Raw genomic sequence first — 24,793 nt, forward strand, 5'->3', positions numbered from 1 at the left:
CAATCAATAAAAAATGAAGAATAATGAAGATGTGAGTTGGCGAGAGTAGGCCTAACAGTCCCAGCTTGTACTGCTCTACTCACACATTTTATAAATATTAGAACTGCTTGAAGATACATTATTGTCTATTTCACCTTTAACAATTTGAGTCCAGTTTCATGTCCAAAATTATGATAATAATGCATCTTTTCTGATTGCAATAATGGATCAATAGCTGTGATGGATTTAAGAGTTTTGAGGTGCTTGAGATGTTCAAGTGTTTAATGTCATAAATGTTTTAAATTTGATGCTCTAGATGTTTTAATGTCATGATGTGTTTAGTGTTTTGGTCAATCATGAAAGATTTGAAGTGGACAAATAATGGTTTATTTTGAAATGGTCATTTATCTTATAATATGAAAAGATATCAAATGATTAGAGTGGTCAATAACATCACTTGGAATCTTCAGCATCATTCAAAAGGAAAATAAAAAAAAAAGAACGCTGAGCGGAGGATATGCTGAAATTTACTCAGTTGACATTTTTTGAACTTGAAAGAATTCTCATGCAGTATTCAAAAAATATATTATATTTGATGAAAAATACATTTATCATACATTACTTATCATCAACAAAGTGATAATATTAATTTGTTATTTGCGTTCTAAATCCAATTTGAATAATGCTTGTCTCCAAGCCTTGAAAAGTGAATTACTTGTCACAGGACTAATCAAGATGATGTCAAGAAAGAATTAGAATTATCATGAATTTATACCATGACACACCCTCTGTTATCCAATGTTCATCACATAATGCATCAAATAAAATTATGGTTTTTATTATGAATGGGGAAGCTCATTCCATTAGACAAGATATGAATACACTCCATGCGTTCCCTAATTCAATTAAACCATGCATGGGGCGAGGAAATAGCTTGATAGTTTGTTTATTACTACAATATTTAAGAGGTTGAGAAATATTAATTTCCTTTGTCAAACCTCAAAGTGGTCCGTGTTATTACCACTTGATAAATATACTTGAACTCTAATTTAATTAATGTGTGAAGATGTGATCTTCAATTTGGAATTTTGAAAATGAAGTCTCTTTAGTGAGATCTACGTTATAATGAGAGTATCTGATCAAAATTTGTGTTGCTATCCTTGTCTATCATTCTACAAAGCAGATAGCGCTATCCTTTTCCAGCTCCGCAAGCTGCGAGTTCGTTTTTTTAGAATGTAGAAATATTATTATAGATTCATATTATTATTACATTCCTTAATAACATTATCAAATTAATGATTGGGAGAGAATCAACAGGATAAACCCAAAACTGTTCCTCTCCCTAATTTTGATAAAAATAGTCCAAATATGAGGTTATGAAAACACTTTTATAAAGATCACAAAAATTTACAGTCCAAATATACATTATACTAAACATTTTGTATCTCGATTGATCAGAAAGATGAAACAAATTATTATTACACTTGAAAATGCATTAATAAATTGAAAAATATTAAAAAACTTGATAAATTTGAAGCCAGAAAAATCACAAAAACATTCACTATCAGCATATGATCGAAATATGATATTATTCAACCAAATATTCAATCTCAATTATAAGCATTCATAGATCAATCATTGGAAAAATATATTCACTTGACGAATAGAAAATAATTGATTATTTCTAATAAGAATGAACAGTTATATCACATACACCGGTATTAGGTATCCTCAATAGAAGGCAGTGGCAAGGCAGAGAATCGGCAACGCTGTCCTCCTATTTTTGTTCACTGTCATAATAAAGTGGACCTCATTACATTACCACATAGAGCTGGTTTCCGAGTTCGGGATTTAGTTCTAGACTTTAAACAGCTGGAGTCAGAAAATAATCTTTCCAAAACGAGAAAATCGCAGCTTTTATAACAGTAGTCGCAGTTTTTATTTTCTCATTTCTATAATTGGAAACGTTTTTCCTTGACGAAATTAAACATTTCTGAATAATTCAAAATAGCTGAAACTTTACACTATTTTCTCTTTATTTTATTTTGTGTTTAATTTTCTAGTTTTTTGAAATTCAATTCAAACGTGACTTTGACAATGACTGCGACTACGCCCCGTTTTGGAAAGCCAATTTTCTGACTCCAGCTGTTTAAAGTATAGAACTTAGCTACATCCCGAGCTCGGAAACCGGTACTTGATGATCGCTTCAAGTCAAAAGTAGTGATCTCAACTTGAAACTTTGAAAATAAATTCTACATGGAGTACTATTCAGTCTTATGTAACCTGGAAAGCATGATAGTCTAGGAAACTCTTAGCGTGAGGATAATAAGAAATTTTCTCAACAGAATAAAATGAAAAATCGGTGGTCGAGCAGAAAGAAAGTGGGGAATGGAACAATGTACCAGGAATGAGAAGAAAGAAGAAAGAAGAGAATATGTGTAGTGGGAATAGAAGGAGAGGGAGACAAAGAATAAAAAGTATAAGTGTGGAATGAGAAGTGAACATATGGTGCTAGCTAGCCCCAACCTCGAAACTCGGCCAAACTTTGTAAACTGCAAATTAATGAAACACCACGTTGCCACATTTCACAATTTATTCCGCACTTGATACATTTCACAGATACATTTCCATTCTGGGATCTGGAGCTCTTTCTCTCCCTGCTGACCATATAATGTCATTAGTAGCACTTCACTGGAACCTCGTATCCTTTACATCATTCCTCTCCTTTTCATTCTTATTCTCCTACTACCCCTTCTCTTTCATCTTCTTCTTCTTCTTCTTCTTCTTCTTCTTTTTTTTTCTTCTCCTGCATTCTTCTTCTTTTTCTTCTCCTGCATTCTTCTTCTTCTGCATTCTTCTTCTTCTTCTTCTTCTTCTTCTCTTCTTCTTCTTCTTCTTCTTCTCCTGCCTTCTTCTCTTTCTTTTCATACCTCTCCTCTTCCCACCACTCTACTGACCACATGATGTTATTGTCCGAGCGAAGTGAGGTCTTGAGGTGTGTACAGACTTACGCGCAGCGAACATAAGCAATTCACTTTTAATCAGCTGATGCCAAGCTTTTTATATCTGTATCTCACCGTCTCTGTAAAAATACAGATATAGTCAGCTGATTAAAAGTGAATTGCTTATGTTCGCTGCGCGTAAATCTGTACACACCTTAAGACCTCACTTCGCTCGGTCAATAACATCATCTAACTTTTAATCAGCTGATGCCAAGCTTTTTATATCTGTATCTTACCGTCTCTGTAAAAATACAGATATAGTCAGCTGATTAAAAGTGAATTGCTCATGTTCGCGGCGCGTATATCTGTACGCACCTTAAGATTCAAGTCGACGGTTTGGCATTTCTCTTAATGTTTAAATGTTTGGATGTTTATATGTTTATATGTTGCGCATTTACGGCGAAACGCGGTAATAGATTTTCATGAAATTTGACAGGTATGCTCCTTTTTTAATTGCGCGTCGACGTATATATAAGGTTTTTGGAAATTTTGCATTTCAAGGATAATGTAAACATTATCAAAAATGGAATGAGCAGATGAAGGAGGAAAAAGGAGCCTCCTTCATACGCCAATATCAGAGTAAAAATCAGACTATACAATTATTCATCATAAATCAGCTGACAAGTGATTACACAGATGTGTGGAGAAGCCAGTCCATTGCTGTATTTCCATAAGTTCTATAGTTTCAATCAGGTACTTGTGGATGAGAATACTGCGTGAGGTCTACTGTTCACAGAACTACTAGTAGTCCACTAGACAGCTGATTTATGATGAATAATTCTATAGTCTGATTTTTACTCTAATATTCAAATGTCGAAAAAATTTGGGGTCTCTAGGGGGCCAGGGGGGTGGAATTTTCGTGATTTGGAGGTTTTCCCATAGCCTCCAGTACGTTCTCTGACGGCTAGTAATATAATATTCCCAGGAATAGCTCTGATTGAAGTAGCAGAGCCCAATCAATTTTTCCGCGATAAATGCATTTCAATCTTCAACTTGGTGTCAATTGATTTCTAGGTTAGATCTCCGTGACAATCAGCCGTATTGGCTGTTAATTTTTTTTGTCTATGTGGCTTTAATAAAATAAAGATTGGCGTATGAAGGAGGCTCCTTTTTCCTTTTATATTATCCTTGAAATGCAAAATTTCCAAAAACCTTGTATATACGTCGACGAGCAATTTAAAAAGTAACATACCTGTCAAATTTCATGAAAATCTATTACCGCGTTTCGCCGTAAATGCGCAACATTTAAACATTCAAACATTAAGAGAAATACGAAACCGTCGACTTGAATCTTATACCTCACTTCGCTCGGTCAAATATGATTAATTACTACAATATCAACGTCTCAACTACACAAAAAAAGAACGACACAAAACTTTTCTCTCACTAGAGAACAATACTATTTCGTAGACAGTCAAGAACTCGTAGTGAAGTAGGCACATAACCTATCACAAATCTTCAATTTTACAACACCTCCAGAACAATGAGCCACCTTTAAAAGCCAGTTGCCGTCCGCTAAATCCAGTTTCAAGAGGTGAACGTTTCAGTGCGAGCTGAGCATCTTCAGGTCGTAAATTGGAGTTTACTGCTGGACCTTTTCCAAGAGGTGTCGTTCTACTCACTTCTGGGTGAGATTCAGCAAGAACTGGCAGCATTCCCCATTAACAACATCGAAGCTCTCCATTCATACAATGCTGTCAGTCTAAATAAGAAGAAGAAGAAGAAGAAGAAGAAGAAGAAGAAGAAGAAGAAGAAGAAGAAGAAGAAGAAGAAGAAGAAGAAGAAGAAGAAGAAGAAGGCAGGGAAGAAGAAGAAGAAGAAGAAGAAGATCTAGTGGAATTCTGTTGAAGCTGGCAGAATTCCCCGTTGGCAACACCAATGCTCTCCATTCAGCCAATGCTCTGACAGTTTCAAGTGAATCACCCTTGCTCCATGTTTGCTATTAGAAATAATGCCCGCTATTCCTTGGCCAACTACCCTTGTAGTCCCTATATTCACGTCACAATTTTATATTTATATGGTGTGTGCTAGTCAGGAACGCTGTTCAATTAGAGGGGTTGCTGTAAGGTCTTTCTGTTGGCGTTGTTTTGTTAATTATGTTCAGGTAGATATTATTTCACCATCAGCTGAAGGAAGATTTTGGGACTCTCAGGGCCAGTTGCACGTACGTCTATCAAATATGGACATTAATGCTGATTAACAAATCAGCGTTAGTTTTACGAATTCATTTCTGTTCCCCAAAGATCGGTTAGTTTTTTATCCCGGTTGAGTTCTCCCAAGATTTTAACGGTTTCACAATCTGGCAACCTGTAATTTAACCGACAGATGTTATAATTCTGAACAAATTGAGGTTATGTTATTGAAGCGGTGACCATTCATTGAGCATGCGCCATAAAAATGTTCTGTCTGTCGCTAGTGTCAAAAGTCAAGTGCTATCTACAGACGAACCAGATCGAATACTAACCTCAAGAATCAGAATCTAATTTTGAATACTAATATCAGCTAGATACACTTCTCTATCTTATTAACGGATGAAATTCATTTATATATTTAGCTCATACTTTGAATTTTGTAGTTTTTTACCAAAAACTAATTGGAAGACAGCTATCAGTAGGTAGCTAATCGGTGTTAGTTGAATTTACTTCTCCGTGAATGGCCTGTTAAAAATATTTTACGTCGATTAGTTTAACCGGCGTTATTCTTAGATTTTTACCTTTGTGCAACCAAATTTTCTTCATTTCAACTGATCGCCGTTAAAATAGTGCCACCAATCAGAATTAAAAGTTTTTACGCCGGTTTGTTTTATCGGCGTTATCACTTGAAACTTCTGTTTTGTGCAACCAAAATGCATCGGTTAGCGCTAATCTCGATTAAAGTACAGCATTTAATCGTGATTAAACGTTAACCGACAACTGGGGGTCGATGACAAAAATTTATTGATTCAACAATGAAAATAGATGTTTAGCTTTCAATTGAATTTTTTTATAAGGATTTTAAATTTCCTGTAAAATAGAATAATACATTGGAACTTCATACCTTCAATTTAAATGAGACAACTTTAAATGAATTTCAATATAAATTGAATTCTAAACACAAACACAAATATGAGTTGCTTTGTTATGGTGTCATCATAGTTCGATCAATTGACTTGTCGTAGTCAGCTGTTGACTATTGAACTTTGGCCATTGTCTTTAATGTCCTCCCGCTGACAAGGGCCGAAGAAAATCATAATTAATGGCTGAAATTTGCGGCAATGACGTCATCAATAATGAATGACGTCACACTGAGCACAGTTTTGCTGCCATTGCCAAATTGATTGCTGGCCTCTTCTTCTCACTCTAGCCTCTCCTTCTTTCGTCACTTCTTCACTCTGGCTCTGTCTCTCTCTCACTCTCCCTCAATCTGTCTCTCTCTTTATCTCTCTTTCTGTATCACTCTGTCTCTCACTGTTTGTCTCTATGCCTCTCACTATTTGTCTCTCGCTGTCTCTCTCTCTCACTATATCTCTCTTCCCCTCTTCTCACTCACTCTTTCTCTCTCTCTCTCACCCCGCTCTCTCTCTTCGTGGTGGTTTGTAAAGAAGCAGTTTTCGACTCTCGTCAATAATATTCCAACTCGAAATTCGGAACATCTGGTCAGAATTACTTCTGGCTTTGAGGGGAATTTCAGCAGCAGAGAAGAGGGTCATGATCAAATTCTTCTCATTTTCTCATTCTCCTCCTCCTCCACCTTCTCCTCCTTCTTCTCATCTTCCTCTTCCTCCTCCTCCTCCTTTACTCCTCCTTTTTCTCCTTCTTCATACCATTCTCCCACTTCTCCTCCGCCTCCTTCTCCTCCTCCTCCTTCTTCTTCTCTTTCTTTTCCTCCTTCTTCACCACATTCTCCCACTCCTCCTCCGCCTCCTTCTCCTCTTTCTCTTACCATTCCTCCTTCTCCTTCTACTCCTCCACGTCCATCAAATTTATCAAACATTCCACGGCTCATATTTTTTATAATTTGTTAGTCAAGATAACTTTTTTGTCATCTCACTATGCTTTAATGCCAATAAATTCATCCAGTTCCGTCATAATAAGTGAGAATTTGTGTGTATTTATGGCTTCAAAATTTTATAAAATAACATAATCAATTCAATGTGCAGTGATAATAATTAAGTATAATATTCTACTTTCGTTTGGTGTTTTAATTCTTCTAATTTTAAAATTTGCATCTCATATTTAATTTGGACGAAAATTGAGCTTGAACTATTTACAGTAGAAACATAACTATTTTTATTGACATTTAACATTATCAAAATTTAGGAATGGAATAGTTTTGGATCAAGCCTGTTGTTCCTACCCAATCATATTACTTTATATGATTTGTAATATTGTATCCACGAATAAATAAATAAATAAATAATTGAAATCCACATAGAGAGATCTGTTTCAATAGAATTTGTTGAATGAGACTTAATATTGTGGAATTTCTCCATAATTAAAAAATTAGAATCTATATTTCTTAATTATACAATAAATCTCAATAATTGAAGTTATATAATATTATATTCAATAATAAATACTTCTACATTGTTAAAAAACGATCTGAAAACTTAGTGCAGTTAGAAAATTATATCACTATTTACTTTGTCGAATGATAGACAAGGATAGCAACACCAATGTTAATCATACACTGCCATTATAACGTGGACCTCACTATAATTTATTCAGATCTCTCCCACATACTCCCAATCATAAAATTCATTATTAACCCATGATGATTGTCATTCAAATGTCAACCAAACACAACGATCTCTAGAAAACTAGGAATTCTAACACAATTTGGTTTACTCATTTCCTAATTCAATTAGAGCTCTCCTACACTGATGAACACCCAAAGAAATCCTAATTAAACCACAGAATGAATGGATGAATTAATTGCTTCTCTTCAAATATGGTGAACTGCTTGCTTACAGTGCGCCCTATAAATCATGCACCATCTATAACCAGCGAGTTCCCAAATATAATTTAGAACTTGACTTCAATTCCAATTAAGAGAGCTGTAATCGAATACGATATATTATTCAAGAATACTCTGGTCTCATCAGCTCAATTCGAGTGGTTTACATAATGAGGGCGGCGAGTGTGTACGAGTATGTACGAGTATGTACGAGTATGTACGAATATGTTTGAGTACGAATATCAGCGAGTATGTTTAAAGGCGAGCATTAATTAATTTCCGCCAAGCGGAAGATTTATTACTGTTCTTGCGAAAGTTTTACTCATATGCCACACAATGAGAGGAATTTGGAAGAGTGGGTAAAGTTTTCTGATCGCTTCCTTACTCACTCAAACTCTCCTCTCTCTCTCTCACACTATCTCTCTATCTCTCCAATAAAGAACTCCAATCAATCTCTTTCTCTTCTTTATATTTCTTCCTCTTCTCTTTCTATCTCACACTCTCTATCTCTCCTTTGGTCTCTCTCCAGTCACTACATTTTTCACTCGCTCTCTCACTCTCGCTCTCTCTCTCTCTTTCAATAACTATTTTCTTAGTCTATATTATGTAAATTCATCTATGATTTTGCTGTATTGTAAGCTATTGTATATAAGTGTATAAGCCAGTATATATTGTAAGCTACATAAAGTACTCAATCAGTCAATCAATCAATCTCTCTCTCTCTCTCTCTCTCTCTCTCTCTCTCTTTCTCTTTCTCTCTCCATTCTCTCATACTTTCTCTCATACATTCTCTCAGTCTAGTCGAGGCAGCCGTGCCGATAAGACGTTACTACTGCTTTGTGATAACCAACAACTCGTGTTCTAGTCTCAAGTAGCCTGTTTTCGAAAATTTTCAAAGTGTTTTGTTTTAATAATTAACTAACATGTCTACTGCCTGTGGCGTATGTAGTATCGTTCTTGGTTCAGTTAAGCCCTCGGAAATTATAAATTGCTCCGGTAACTGTAAGAGATCATTTCATATATCCTGCATTAAGGACGAAAACGAGGAGACAAAGGTACGCTCTGTGAAACAATGGAGATGTAAAAACTGTCGAGATGCTGCGAATGTGTTTTCTGGGCCTAATACCGGTGCACCGATTACCAAAGACATTCTGTCTAAAATGTTGAATGCTTTAAAACCGATATTTTTACTGAATTAAAAACTGTTAAGGACGAGGTGACAGAGTTGACCAAGTCAGTTGTATTCCTCTCAGCTAGTGTGGACGCCTCAAATACACTAATGGCAGAGCTCAAGAACAGCATCGAAACGCTTAAAGCTGAGAACACCATTCTTCGCGAAACAAGTAATACTCTATCAAATCAAGTAACCGATCTACAGGAACGTGTTCATTCACTTGAACAATACACACGGCGAAGCAACATAGAGATAAGTGGCGTCCCGGCAACTCCAAAAGAGGAAGTCATCAAATTAGTGATGGATGTCGGCGCGGCGATTGGCGTCGCGGTGGAAGAGTCGCACATCAACGCGGCGCACCGAGTTGCTGGCTTTCGCAACGACCGAGCTCCTTCCCTCATCGTACAGTTCACGCATCGAGCTATCAGGGACCAATGGATCAAGAAGTATAGGGAGAATAAGGAATCCATAACAGCGTATAACATAAATCCCGCCTTCAAGAGATCAAAAGTGTATATTAATGAGCATCTCGCTCCAGTGAATAAAGTGTTTCTTGCCAAATTGAAAGTAAAGTGCCGAGCTGTCGGAATAAAATATGTCTGGTGTCGTGAGGGAAAGTTTTTTATTAGAAGATCTGATGGGGAAAAATGCCAGAAGGTTATGAGTGAATCGGATATTGATAACTTGAAATAAGGTATTTCTGCAATGATATTTTATTCTAAAGAATGTGAAAATACTTTTCACTTTAATATGTACTTGATGCTTTCAACTTTTAATATTACGCAGAGAAATCTTCTTATTTTTATTTGAAGCATGCTTGTTCAAGTTTTATAGTTTTGTGTTACATATAGTTTATTAATTTGTTTCTATCCCTTTATTATCAATAACCTCTGAATGAACGAAAACGATTACTTATATTCTTTAAAAGATAATTTCTTCGAAATTGATAATTTAAAAGAGAATAACATTTTTACACTTATTTATTGTAATATTAGAAGCATGAGACAAAATTTCAATAACTTTTTGGCTGAATTTTCTCAAATTCGAAACTCTGTCACGTTTATAATTCTGAGTGAAGTATGGATCAATTCTGATGAAGTTAAATTGTATAATATCCCAAATTACAATATTTTTGCTCACTGCAACGACTCGTATAGAGCGGGCGGTGTGATATGCTACACATTAAACTCTGTATGTGCTACACAAGGAGATGTCCATAGCATGGAAACAGCTGACACTCTTGTACTGGATGTAAAAATTAGAAATCACAATTTTAAACTATTTTGTGTTTACAGACTTCAAGAATTCACTGAAATCAGATTTATAACCGAATTAGAATCAAAAATTAATCAATTTACATCTAATACAATTGTAGTAGGTGATGTAAATATCGATCTATTAGATGGAAAAAACGCTTCTTGTAACTATCTAAGTTTAATGGAGAACAATGGTTTTCATCCATAGTTGATAAAGCAACTAGAATCACTAAAATGTCTCGAACACTGATTGATCATATTTTTATCAAACATAAGCAAATAAACTGTTTCACGCATGCAATATTTGATTTGAATGTGACAGATCATTGTTGTTAGGATTGAAATTTAATCTAGTTCGCAACTGTCGAGGAAAAAATGATGAAACCCTAGCTAAAAAATATGTGGATATTGATAACGTATGTGATATTCTAAAGGCGATAAATTGGAATGTAGTTTATTCTATTGATGACGTTAACTTAAGTTATGAAAGGTTCCATTCTATTCTATCTGATATTGTGAATGAATGTTCAAAAACTGTAACAATCTCTAATAGAAAGCTCGCTAGAGCTAAGAACCTAAGCCCTTGGATGACGATTAGCCTATTAAGGAAAATAGAGAAAAGGAAGAAACTGTATGCACTAGTAAAGAAAAGACCATATGATCTAACTTTTAGGTCTTATTATACAAATTTTTATGATAGACTTAAAGTTGAAATTGATTACATTAAAAAACGTTATTATTCTAATAGTATTCGTTGTGCTGATGGCGACCCAGGAAAGCAATGGAGAATTATAAACAGCTTAACTGGTGAATGCCGAAATAATAAATTTGATAAGGTTGAGTTAGAAAACGGAGAATTAGACTGTGAACCGCAAAGCGTAGCTGATAAAGTTAATAATTATCTCATGAATGTTGCACAGCCTGATAATATCGCACCTTCTTCTCTCGGCCTGGGTCTTCATCACCACTGTCAATCTTTCTTTATAGAGCCAACAACTATCGACGAAATATTGATAACGATACGCAGTTTAAAAAATAAAAAGTCATCTGGTTTTGATAGCTTTAACGTGCTTTTGATTAAAAAGATCGCCCCTTATATTGCACCCGTCCTCACCTATATTTTTAACCTGAGTTTTAACGATGGAATTTTCCCTGACTTATTAAAGCAAAGTATTGTCACGCCAATCTATAAGAAAATCAACTCTTTGAAATTGAATAATATTAGACCTATTACTCTACTATCTGTTTTTTCGAAAATTCTAGAAAAATTAATGATCAAGCGTTTAGCTAATTATCTCAATAAATTAAATTTTTTCTCCCAAAGCCAATATGGTTTTCAACGAGGAAAATCGACAGAAGATGCTCTTTTCAATTTTTCCAACTTAATTTATTCTAGTTTTAATAATGGCAATAAAACAACCGGGCTATTTGTAGATTTCACAAAAGCTTTTGATCTTGTTAATCATGAAATTTTATTGATGAAGCTCGAAGCGGCTGGGATAAGGGGATTAGCGTTGCGGTGGTTCCGCAGCTTCCTGACTGATAGGGAGCAGCGGGTGAGAGTGGGCAACTGCCTCAGCGAGCCTCTTCCAGTCACTGTCGGGGTACCTCAGGGATCCGTATCCTCTGCTATTTTATTCATTTTATTTATCAACGATTTGCTTACAAAAAACTTTCATGGTCACATTCAGGCTTTTGCTGACGATATTGCCTTTTTTATTCCAATAAAAATAAAGAGACTGTACAAAATAATATTATCTATGACTTGAAAATCCTTCAAGAGTGGTGCACAATAAATAGAATGAGAGTAAACGTTGCAAAGACAAAATATATCAATTTCGATTTTAAGGCATTCATTTTTGCAGGCCCAATTATATATCATACACAAAATTGTGACAATCGTGATAATTGTGACTGTGAAGAAATTGAAAAGGTAAAGTCATTCAAGTACTTGGGTTTAACTTATGATGAGAAAATGTCATGGAAAACTCATATTCAAAATTTGCATGTAAATGTTAGAAGAGCAATAAGAAAGTTCTATTTCCTGAGAAGCATCTGCGATGAGCAGCTAATGAAAACATTGTATTATGCTCTCATACACTCTCAATTACAGTATGGTTTGGTATGTTGGGGTGGAACTTTTAAAACTATTATTAATAGGTTAAGAATAACCCAGAATCATTATATAAGATTGATAATGTTTAAAAATGTAAGAGAGAGTTCTTTTCCTTTGTATGTGAATTTGAAAATAATGCCTATCCAAAATTTATTCGTTTTTAAAGTTTTAAAATTGTTTTATTTGAAAAGCGGAAACTGTGGTACGGGAAATCTTTATTACAATATGAGAAGCGTTAACCAGCTACTGTGTAGGACACCAAAGGTGAGCAGGGAAATTTTTAGGCACTCGTTTATGTACTTAGGACCTTATATTTACAATAAATTGCCAATTGAATTGAGAAGGTGTGATTCCTATATTATCTTTTGTGAGAGAGCAAAGAGCTGGTTATTCACAGTGAACGACGTATGGATGGTTAGAAATGTTGTTAGATAATGGTGCAGGTTGAGCTAGCATTGTTCAACGGCACCATTCTCATGAAAATATTATTATTCAATTGAATCACTATTCCACTAAGGCATGTTCGGTATTATATTAATTATTACATTTAAATGCATTTCATTTATTCCAGTTTTTGGTTTTCTGGGCTGTTTCAATTTATTTGTTTTTTTTTATCTCATGCGCTACAGGCAGTAGTTTCAGTATTGTTTTAGCAATCTTAATCACCTAGACTAGACTCACAGCTTTTATTTTTATTTTTTTTCATACAAGTTTATTCTTATTTTTATTATTTATTATTTAAGTTGATAATGTTTTTACCTTGTTAATTATACTTTGATTATCTGATCACACAACTGGATACGTGATCAGTATAATTTCCAAGATACTATTTAATTTCTACTTTTGTAATTTGTAATTTGAGGAGGAAATAACTTCACATTCCCCGAGTGTTTCAATACATTAGGGAGAATAACGAGGTAGTGCAGTGCTCGTCGTAATTCACTTTTAAAAACTATGACGGTCAGGATCCAGATATAATAAATGGAATGCTATGCCTTTAGGGAATACTACTGGGAATGAGACTTGATTTGTGAAAATTTAACTTTAAAATTTTGTAAAAAACTTACTTCAAGCTATACTAGGTTTATGTAAAAATCTACTATCCATCTTCCAAAATAATTAACATCTCAGTATTCAAAGAATGAGTACAAATCCAAGCAAAACAGATGTAGACTTCTCCAATGTGTAACAAATAGTTGATTTGAAAAGAAGATGAAAATTATTAGGTTGATGCCTGTTCTCAGTTCTTAAAATTATCTTCAATAATAAATCCGTTGGAATTATTTTTCAGGTGATCAAAATGCTGGTAATTGTGGTGGCCCTATTCGCATTCTGCTGGTTTCCATTGCAAACCTACAATCTGCTTCAAGACATATTCCCAGATATCAACAAGTAAGTATCAGGTTAATCTCATTATTGAACTGTAGCATTATTGTAATCCAAGATCTCTTAACTTTTTACTAGGCCTAGAACACTAGAAAACTCACATAAGTTTGCTAGATGATTTGATAGCATACGATCATATTGTAATGTTCACACGTGGTCTCAGTTGAAACATTGTAAAACTAGTGACACCCTGGGTTGGAGAACTTGCTCAAGAACTGTTTCAGGCTAGGAATACACCAGTTAGTCAAGACAATACAAGACATGATCAGACACAATATTTTACATAGTTGCTTATGAAGACATGTCTAATTGCAATGACTAATCAGTGTGTTTTGCTTCATAAGCAACTATGTGAAGTATTGTGTCTGATCATGTCTTTGTCTTGTCTTGACTAACTGGTGTGTGCCTAGCCTTATTTTAATCTTAGAAACCCGCAACTTTCAATTATACAGAGTTAATGAAAATCATGGAAACAGCTGAATATCTCTCTAACGAAAATAATTGACAGTAGGTTTCATTGGGGATCCTATTTGAAATGAAAAATTACTCCTGGATTTGACCAGGAAAGGATACTGTACTACGTACACTGTATTCCAATTACTACCATAGGCTTTGCATGGTGGCAAATAATTAATATTTAATGAGGATCAAATTGTCTATGTTTACGGCGCAATTGAACTTTATCATTAATCAATTCAATCTCTTGATCAAACAATTCGGCAATTCTTCAATGGATTTTGGGGCTTCAAAATATTTTTTTTCGAAAACTAAACGTTTTATTAGAATATTTAATATATTATCATATAATTCTATATGAGTACAGTACTGAAAATACTGTTTTTTAAATCATTTACCAATTACAACTGACAACTTTTCGATTTCAAATCATATGTTCTCATATACACATTATACTTTCTCAAATAAAATTCACTATTCTCAATTTCAAGTGATGACTTCTCAAATACAATTTACTATTCTCATTAACATCCTAAGGTGCGTACATATATACGCGCCTCCAACACGCTCCGCACACGCTCCGCACTCGCTCCCCGATCGCTCCGATCATGAACGTTACGGGAGATGTTAGCTCTTCTCGCGTTCCACTCTTGCTCCCCGGTCGATCATCAATCGATCTGCTCGAGTGACGTTCGATTGCGGAGCAAAGCGAAAGTCTGTACGCAGCTTTACGTTTTTTTCAAATACGAATGACTATTCTCAACTACAATTGATACTTTCTCAAATACATTTGGAAAAGGTGTAGAATGTATCTAGAATTTATCTATATATTCTATATTCTATCTAACCACGACAAGGTAACACCTTCGAATAGGACTCATTTATCATGACGTCATCAACAAATGCAACTCGTACGTGTCACAACGATTATCAGTTGGAGCAAGTATCACATATGACATATATGAACCATGTAACATATATACGTGTAACATATGTTGACACATAACACGAGCAATGTGTAGTAGATGCCACACACTTGAGCTGAGGATATTATATCTTATATATGTCTTGATGAATGGTTTCGACTGAGGCAATCCCTCAACAAGTATCTGACATTATCCCTCAGCATTTCTCGGGTTTTCACTCAGTCATCCTCTACTGAGGGATCAAGCCTCAAGCCTTCTTGCTCAATCATTTCTGTACTCGGTTACATTCGTTTGGCTGTATGTTCTTTTTTTGATACAATGTCCTAGTGTTCCTTTGCTGTAATATATATATAAAATGTTTATTTAGTCACTCTATAGTTAGATAAATACCCGAAACTTGTCATTTCTCAAAGATAATGAACAGGTATGAGGCTTACTAGTAGTTCTGTGAACAGTAGACCTCACGCAGTATTCTCATCCACAAGTACCTGATTGACCTATAGACCTTATGGAAATACAGCAATAGACTGGCTTCTTCACACATCTGTGTAATCACTTGTCAGCTGATTTATGATGAATGATTCTATAGTCTGATTTTTACTCCAATATTGGCGTATGAAGGAGGCTCCTTTTTCCTTTTATATTATCCCTGAAATGCAAAATTTCCAAAAACCTTGTATATACGTCGACGCGCAATTGAAAAAGGAACGTACCTGTCAATGAAAATCTATTACCGCGTTTCGCCGTAAATGCGCAAAACATTTAAACATTAAAGAGAAATGCCAAACCGTCGACTTGAATCTTAGACCTCATTTCGCTCGGTCAATTATAGGTAACAAGTAGTAATAAGTCTTCTTTTTCTTCTTCTTCTTCTCCTTCTTCTTCTTCTTCATCGTCTTCTCTTCTTCTTCTTTTCCTCCAGCTCCTTTATCTATCACTCCAATAATCCCCACCTCCCCCACATGCAATCTGTCCTTATCTTACCATTAAATCAGCATACCTCCCCTCACACCTCCACGTTGCTAAGAGTTTCCTGTAACTATCGTTAGATAGCGCTACTTGCTCGCACTAATGATCCCCACACCAATAAATATGGAATACAGCTTATCTTGACGATTATAATCAGCTTATCATTTAATGGTATATGTGTATGCTCTTGAAGTCAATCTAGCGTTCCTACTGCTATCTTCTTCTTCTTCTTCTTCTTCTTCTTCTTCTTCTTCTTCTTCTTCATCTTCATCTTCTTCTTTTTCATCTTCCTCTCTCGCTCCCCTTTCACTCCGCTCTACCTCCTCACTCTACCTCCGAAAACTCTTCTCTTACTATTTTTTCTTCATCTTCCTCACCACTTTCTCTGCATTTTTCTCTCACATATATCTACAGTTCTTCTTTCCCGTTCTCTTTCTATTTCACCATATTCGTCGTGCTCTGTCTCTTCATCATCAGCGTATTTCTTCTCTGTTGTCTTGTCAGTTTGTCATGTTCTCCATCCTCTTCTTATTTTCCTCCTTAATTTTCATCTTCTCCTGTTTTCTCTTCTCCTCCCTATTCATCTTTCCCGTTCTTCTATTCTTTTATCATAATCACTTTGGTCTTCCATCACCATCTTTGTCTCAATCCAATTTTTCTACGGAATTCTTACCTCTTCTTCGTCTTCTACTCCTATCCATCTTCGTTTCCTTCTTATACTTCTACTTCTTCTCTCCTCTACTTCTTTTTTCCTCTACTTCTTCTTGTGCCACTTATTCCTCCTTTTTATTTTTTCTTCTTCTTTATTATTTTTCTTGGTCTTAGGGTTGTGTGGCAGAGAGGACCTGAAGTCCTAACTCCGCCATCAATCAATCTCAGTAGTTTTCTTTTTCTCCTTCCTCTTATTTTTTCAATAGTTATTCATCTACTTCTTCTTTCCTTCTTCTTCTTCGTCTTCTTTGTCTTCTTCTTCTTTTTCTTCTTCTCCTCCTCCTTCTCCTCTTCCTCCTCTCCCTCCACCTCCTCCTCCTCATCCTCCTCCTCCTCCTACTCCTCCTCCTCCTACTCCTCCTCCTCCTACTCCTCCTCCTCCTTCGTCTTCTTCTCTTTGTTGTTCTTCCTCTTCTTCCTCTTCTTCTTCCCTCCCTCTCCTTAATTCCCTCCCTCTCCTTCATTCCCTCCCTCTTCTTCATCTCCTTCTCTCCGGTCTCTTTCTTCTTGAACTACTCTCATACACCTTCACAATGGATGGTATGTAGTGCAGTTGTCACATTCATTAACTCCGGCTTAACATAGAAGGAATAATACATCATCCTCCTTGGGCATATACTATATAGTGAGGTCCACGTTATAATGGCAGTGGAGGAAAATAGGAAAACAACGTTGCCGATCCTCCGACTTGTCAATACCTTCTATAGACGGTAGCTGATACAGGTTTATTGATGTAATATCAACTGTTCATTCCAGTTTAAAATAATCAATTAAATTTTATTAAGCTAGAAATTATATTATTCAATAATTTCATAATGGATTTTCATAATTGAGATCATATATTTTGTTAATTAATTATCAATTCTTCATTGTTATTGGACGATTTGGCAACAGAGCAAAGCGAGAAAGAGATAGCGCTATCTGCTTTGATGAATGGTAGACAAGGATAGCAGCAATACCATTGCTAATCGAACACTGCCATTATAACTTGGACCTCACTATAGAGAGAATTTCACTCCATACTGTCACCATTGGCTATGAATATCTCCAAAGCTTCCCATTGCAATCAGGCTGACGGTTTGAAGTGATTTCAATGTAGTATATGATGTATTTCAGTAGGTACTGTACCTCACTAGTATCAAATCCCTTTATCCTTATGTGTGGTACTCAGCGGTAGGCTGAAGCTAGGTCACATATCAGGATTAAGTGCCATGTGTGTACTTCGAAGATGCATGAGGTCTCACAGTATCATGGTTAAGGGATGAAAAATGATGTGTCACATGTCATCTCTACAAATAAATGATACACTATGTACTGCCGAAACATTAATCAGGTTCTAAGGTTCTACATTAGTACAAAGGGTACTATAATTTTTTTTTAAAATTCATTGAATTTTACATGTATAACATGTATTAACTTCTTGTAAATAATTGCACTATTCATAAAAAACAGATTCATTACGGAATAGATATTTTATATAAAACATGAAAAAACTAATCATGATTTTAAGATTTAGGGCCGTTTTCTGAGCTCGGGATTCAGCTGAGTTCTAGACTTTCAACAGCTGGAGTCAGAAAATTGGCTTTGAAAAACGGGGCTTAGTCGCAGTTTTATGACAATCTTTATTTTCTCATTTCTATAATTGGATACGTTTTTCCTTAACGAAATGAAACATTTGTGAATAATTCAGAATAGCTGAAACTTTACAATATTTACTCTCAATTTTATTTTGTGTTCAATTTTCTAGTTTTCAGATATTTAATTTAAACGTTGACTGCAACTACGCCCCGTATCGGAAAGCCAATAATTCTCTGACTCCAGCTGTTTAAAGTCTACAACTTGACTAAATCCCGAGCTCAGAAACCGGCCCTAAATCTTAAAATTATGAATATTTTTTTCATGTTTTATATAAAATTTCTATTCCGTGATAAATTCGTTTTTTACTTTCCTTGCCCTATTACCAATAGATGAGGAGAGTATTGCTTTCCGGAAAAAATTAAGTTACCTCAATATCTAAATTTCTATACGTTTCAAGGTCCCTGAGTCCAAAAAAGTGGTATTTGGGTATTGTCTGTATGTATGTGTGTTTGTGTGTTGTGTGTGTGTGTGGTTTGTGTGTGTTGTGTGTGTGTGTGTGTGTGGTGTGTGTGTGTGTGTGTGGTGTGTGGTGTGTGTGTGTGTGTGTGTGTTGTGTGTGTGTGTGTGTGTGTGTGTGTGTGTGTGTGTGTGTGTGTGTGTGGGTGGTGTGTGTGTGTGGTGTGGTGTGTGTTGTGTTGTGTGTGTGTGTTGGTGTGTGTGTGTGGTGTGTGTGTGTGTGTGTGTGTGTGTGTGTGTGTGTGTGTGTGTGTGTGTGTGTTGTGTGTGTGTGTGTATGAGTGTATGTGCGTCTGTGTACACGATATCTCATCTCCCAATTAACGGAATGACTTGAAATTTGGAACTTAAGTCCTTTCACTATAAGGATCCGACACGAACAATTTCGATCGAATGCAATTCAAGATGGCGGCTAAAATGGCGAAAATGTTGTCGAAAACAGGGTTTTTTGCGATTTTCTCAAAAACGGTTCCAACGATTTTGATCAAATTCATACCTAAAATAGTCATTGATAAGCTCTATCAACTGCCACAAGTCCCATATCTGTAAAAATTCCAGGAGCCCTACCCCATCTTTGCAAAGTTTGATTTTAGGTTCCTAATTATCAGGCTTCAGATACAATTTGAACAGAAAATTATAAGTGAAAAAGATTCAGCATGAAAATCTCTACAAGTAATGTTCAGTAACATTTTCACCCAATATTCAAAATAAGCTCGAAATTCGAGAAAATTTTATTATTTCAATTGCAAACTGTTGACAACTGTTGATTCTATTAAATCATTCACTATGAAGAGATAGCATACTTCGTGTGTCTGCAGCGCTATTGTCCTGTCACCAGCTGGCTGAGATCTTAGAAAAGTAGACATAAGATGCGCGGGTACACTAGCGTCAGTTGATCAATTTTCATAACGGCAAGGAAAGTTGTGTGAGTGCACCCACTACCTCCGTTTACGGAGGTAGTGGTGCACCACACCAGATTTTTTTTATAGAACCACGACTAAAGTGAGTCCACGTTATAATGAAGGTATTAGATTAACATCGGTACTGCTATCCTTGTCTATCATTCGACAAAGCAGATAGCGCTATTCTTTTCTAGCTCCGCAACGTTGCCAGACCGTTTTTTGACAATAGAGAAATATAATTGATCAACAAATTATTCAAATCTCAAATATGAAAATTCATTATCAAGTTATTGGAAAATATATTTGCTTGACGAATTAAATATTATTCATTATTTTAAACAGGAATTGAGTGTTAATATTACATCAGATATATCGTTATCAGCCACCATCTATAGAGGGCAGTGACAAGGCAGAGAACTGGCAATGCTGTTCTTCTATATTTCTTCACATCTACGTGAACCTCATTATAGTTTGGAGCACTTATGACATTTTCAAGTGTCAAAATCAATTATTATTTTGCAGTAAAAATTTAATTAATTGTTATTGAAATACTTTATCATGAAATATTATTTTATTGTATTGCAAATGACTTATCTCTTCACCCTCGAATGAAAATAAATGTTAATTGTTTTTTTGTTGCAGGTACAGATACATAAATATAATCTGGTTTTGCTGCGATTGGCTAGCCATGAGTAATAGCTGCTACAATCCCTTCATCTATGGAATTTATAATGTAAGTTCATGAATGAAACATGATAAATAATACATCATCTATGTCTGATTTCTGTTCAATCCAAAAGAGTTCATAAGGACCGCAGAAAATCGTACGCGTTCATAAGGACCGTAGAAAATCGATGTGTGTGTAGCCCTGCATACACACATCGATTTCTGTTCGTACGATATTTTGCCGTCCTTATGAAGAATTCTATCAGATTTAACGGAGCTTGACAAACATCATCTGTTTAATCTAATAGATTTTATAAGGACGGCAAAATATGGTACAAACTGAAATCAATATGTATGTAACTTTACTAGAAGGGACAAAACTCTATGGCCCGGTTGCACAGCAGTCGGTTAAATTTTAACCGTGATCAATCTCACAAGAACCAATCAGAGAATGCTTTTTCGAAAAATAGACTTCCCAGACTTGTTCTTATGAAATTAATCAAAATTTAACCGGTTCTTGTGCAACCGGTCCTATAAGGGACAAAACTCTGTAAACGGAGGGGGGTTGTTTCTTCTTTTCTATAATATTTGCTAAAGTTTACTGCTATCAAATCATCTACCGGTATTTGAATCCTTGATTGGTTAGGAGCTCTTAGTGGATTCGTTCATTCACATGCAGAGATTATCATCATTAACTAATTGTCACCTATCTTAGCAACTAGCAACTACGAGTCAGGAACTTCAATGAAAAATACTAATAAAATTCAACGTTAGGTTTATTGAGCTCTAAATAAAAAGAACGAATTAATAAAAGTCAGGTAACATGTCAAATTTTCAAACAAAACAAAGTTATTCAGCAATCGATTCAGGTCAAGAAGACATACTCAATTTTTAATCTATACATTTTGGGAACCTGCTAACTTGCTGCATTTAAATTTGGGCCTCGGTCATTCTATGAAATTGAATTATGAGCTTGATAAGAAGAACAATAAAAGTTCAACACTCACCATTTTAACAATATTCAAACTTGGACTCTTCAGAAACACTCACATACGCTTTAATAAAACTCACTATACTTGAACTAACACGCACAAATCATTTCCTGATTCTAATCCTACTAACTCTATAAAATTTGGTTTCCTATTCAACTAGATAAGAATTACTGATAACTGAAAACATAAAAATTTGTCCCTCTGAATGGGAAATGGGCCCTTTCAGGGGACCGAGGCTCGCACACCGTTACATGTTTTCCCAGTTACGTCTCAATTCGAACTGTGGCCTTTTCACTGAGAATTATTCCCCCTCCACGAGCGTTGAGCATAACTGTCAGTGGAAAATCCAAAGCTGCAAAAAGGTCAATGCTCGTACAATTTTCAAATATAGTGGCTTTTTCGACATGAAATTGAAACTGTATTTGAAAAATGCACGGAAATTGCTTTAATTTTGACAACTAAGCCACAAGTTAGCAAATTCAAACAAGACAGAGTCAATTCTCACACTAAAAACGCAGGGTTCAACATACAGTTAGAATCAAAGTTCATTCCAGTTCAAAAACCTGAAAAATAATATAGGATACACAAAAACAACTACAATAATACCCACTCAATATTCACTCTATTACAACTCTATATTACGTTCTTCACTCACTAAAAATCTTCAATTTCACAACTTTTGAAACCTTTTTTCTGTGTTCATCACAGGAGAAATTCAAACGCGAATTCCAGCAACGCTTCCAAATGGGCGGCAAGAGCAAACGATGGATGGGTTCGGAAACCACCCATAGTGTCGACCTCGACAAGACCAGCTACTTCGGCACAAGGTCTACCTTTATAAGTCACCACCAGTCTCCATCTCTCTCCTTGGGAAACCACCATAATTCACCATCTCTCTCCATAGGACACCAGTCCCCGGAATGGCGACGCTCCTATTCCATTGCTAACAATGGCTACCGTAGAGGTCACGTGACCGCTGAGAAGGACATGTATGTGTTCCAGGCTCCCAACTCCACGCATGTCGTCACGCATGTTAACGATGAGTTGGAGGAACTGTGTCTATAGGAGACTTGTGAACGACTGGGTTTCCTTGGTAGTCTGTATTTTGAAAAGTGTTAATTTTATGTCTGATACCATGAGTATCAAAAGTATGGAAGTTTGAGAATGCAAGTATGTGTTACTCAATTCTATACAACATGTTGTCACCAGTGGCGTATCCAGTGGGGAGATGATATGGGATGTATCCCCCATAGATTTTTTTGTGACTGGATCAGCCACAAAAATTAGCATCTAATGCAATATTCTCATTATATCTATATATAACAGGAGACACGATATAATAGATTGAAAACACTTAAAAACTTACATTTTTAAGTGTTTTCAATCTATTTATATCGTGTCTCCTGTTTTAATTTATATTACAAACTTTGAAGTGTCTTCTGTTATGTGCTATATATATATATTTATTTATTTATATATATTATATAAAAGCGAAATGTCACTCACTCACTCACTGACTGACTCACTCACTCGCAGAAATAAAAATCTACCGGACCAAAAACGTTCACATTTGGTAGGTATGTTTGACCCTTTATTGGTTGATTTGGTAGGTAAGGGTTGACCCTTTAGAGGCGCACTAAGAACGGATTTGGAAAACTTTTCAAAAATACGCCCAGTATCTGCATTTTTTCAGCGGTTTTTTAGCGTTTTCTCAGCTTTAATCGCACCAAATCGAAGGCATATTTTCAAAATTCAAAATTACCGGACCCCTCTTTGGTGGGGGGTAATCCATACCCTCACAACCCCCGGTGTCTTCCATAAGGTTTAGCATTTGAACCCTTGGTGAGAGAAAGAGTGTGTGTGAGAGAGATAATCTCACTCGTTATCTCTTTTCTCTTACGTGAACCCTTATTTTCATTTTTCTTCTTCTTTCATTTTTCATCTTCAGTTTCATTATTACTTCTCTTTTTTTATTAAAAGTCTGATCACAATGTTTTGTAATGGGACCACCTTCATAGTTTATCTATCATCTATTTCATCTTCCCTCTATTGTATTTTATTATGAACTTCAATTTTTCATGGTATACTTTCATGATAAGTTTCACTCCACATGGATGCAAATACCAACTTGCTAATGTGATAATACTTTAGTTGATGTTGATGGCTCAATATGTACAATATTATTTTCTTCAATATTTGTAATTATTAATACTAATGCATAACTGGAAAAAATTATTTATTTCTTGAGTTTAATTTAATTTTATTATGTCAATTTTTGTAAATGTTACCATAGGCAAGAGCCTAGTAATAATTGTCAATAAATATCTTATCTTATCTTATCCTATCTCATCTTATTTTCTGATGTTATGATCCACCCCCGAAATTTTTTTCTGGATACGCCACTGGTTGTCATGCATGTTAATGATGAGTTCAAGGAACTAAAACATATGAGTCAAAAAAATATCATGAACCTTTCAAAACATGTTGTCTATCAATGGAGTAAACAAGAGTAGAACTGAAAATGGATCAGAGAACTTGAATGGAAAACTGAAAACATATCTCAATGAGCCAATTCCAGTAGTAGTAAATAAGGTACTCTCCTATAGTGAGAATCACTTTAAACTGTCAGTATCCCTTATGAATAACATTAAAGCTTCTTATTCAATCAACACTGAAAGTCTATTGTGAATCTCACTTCAATTCAGATCAACCAAACAATCCAACCGACCCGAAACATTCCAACTTCACTTGATACGTTTCAAATACCACTCAAAATCTGCTCGATACAAAATTTCTCTGACTACAACACTCTACTATGGTGAGGTCCACGTTATAATGGCAGTGTTTGATTAGCAATGGTGCTGCTATCCTTGTCTATCATTCAACAAAGCGGATAGCGGTATCTCTTTCTCGATTTGCTCTGTTGCCAGATCGTCTTTTAACAATGTAGAATTAATCATTAATTCGACTGAGTCATTGTCAATATTGTAGAACCGTTCACAATGAATAAAAACACACATATGTTGTCAAATTCTACACAGTTTTATTCGGTACAGGACTATGCTTTCGTGACCTCACCGGTCACATTTTCAAGTTGACTGTGTAACCATGGTCGTGTACCGAATAAAACTTAGTAGAATTTGACAAGATATGTGTGTTTTTATTCGAATAATAATTAATTAACAAAATATATCATCTTTGTTATGGAATTCATTATGAAATTATTGAA

At 35.4% G+C, this 24,793-nt stretch overlaps 1 protein-coding gene across 4 annotated transcripts in view; it reads left to right on the top strand.

The window, feature by feature from the left end:
- Nucleotides 1-22,783, top strand: part of LOC111054880 (RYamide receptor) — a 247,579-nt gene extending 224,796 nt beyond the window's left edge. For all 4 annotated transcript variants that reach the window (XM_039438312.1, XM_039438313.1, XM_039438314.1 and 1 more), the window contains 3 exons: nt 13,754-13,854; nt 20,549-20,639; nt 22,273-22,783. In XM_039438312.1, the coding sequence (XP_039294246.1) occupies nt 13,754-13,854; nt 20,549-20,639; nt 22,273-22,629 (549 nt within the window). In that variant the 3' untranslated portion in view covers nt 22,630-22,783. The remainder of the gene's footprint in view (nt 1-13,753; nt 13,855-20,548; nt 20,640-22,272) is intronic.
- Nucleotides 22,784-24,793: the final 2,010 nt, after the last annotated feature.

The sequence above is a fragment of the Nilaparvata lugens genome, chromosome 11 (genome assembly GCF_014356525.2).
Source record: "Nilaparvata lugens isolate BPH chromosome 11, ASM1435652v1, whole genome shotgun sequence".
Lineage (NCBI taxonomy): Eukaryota > Metazoa > Arthropoda > Insecta > Hemiptera > Delphacidae > Nilaparvata > Nilaparvata lugens.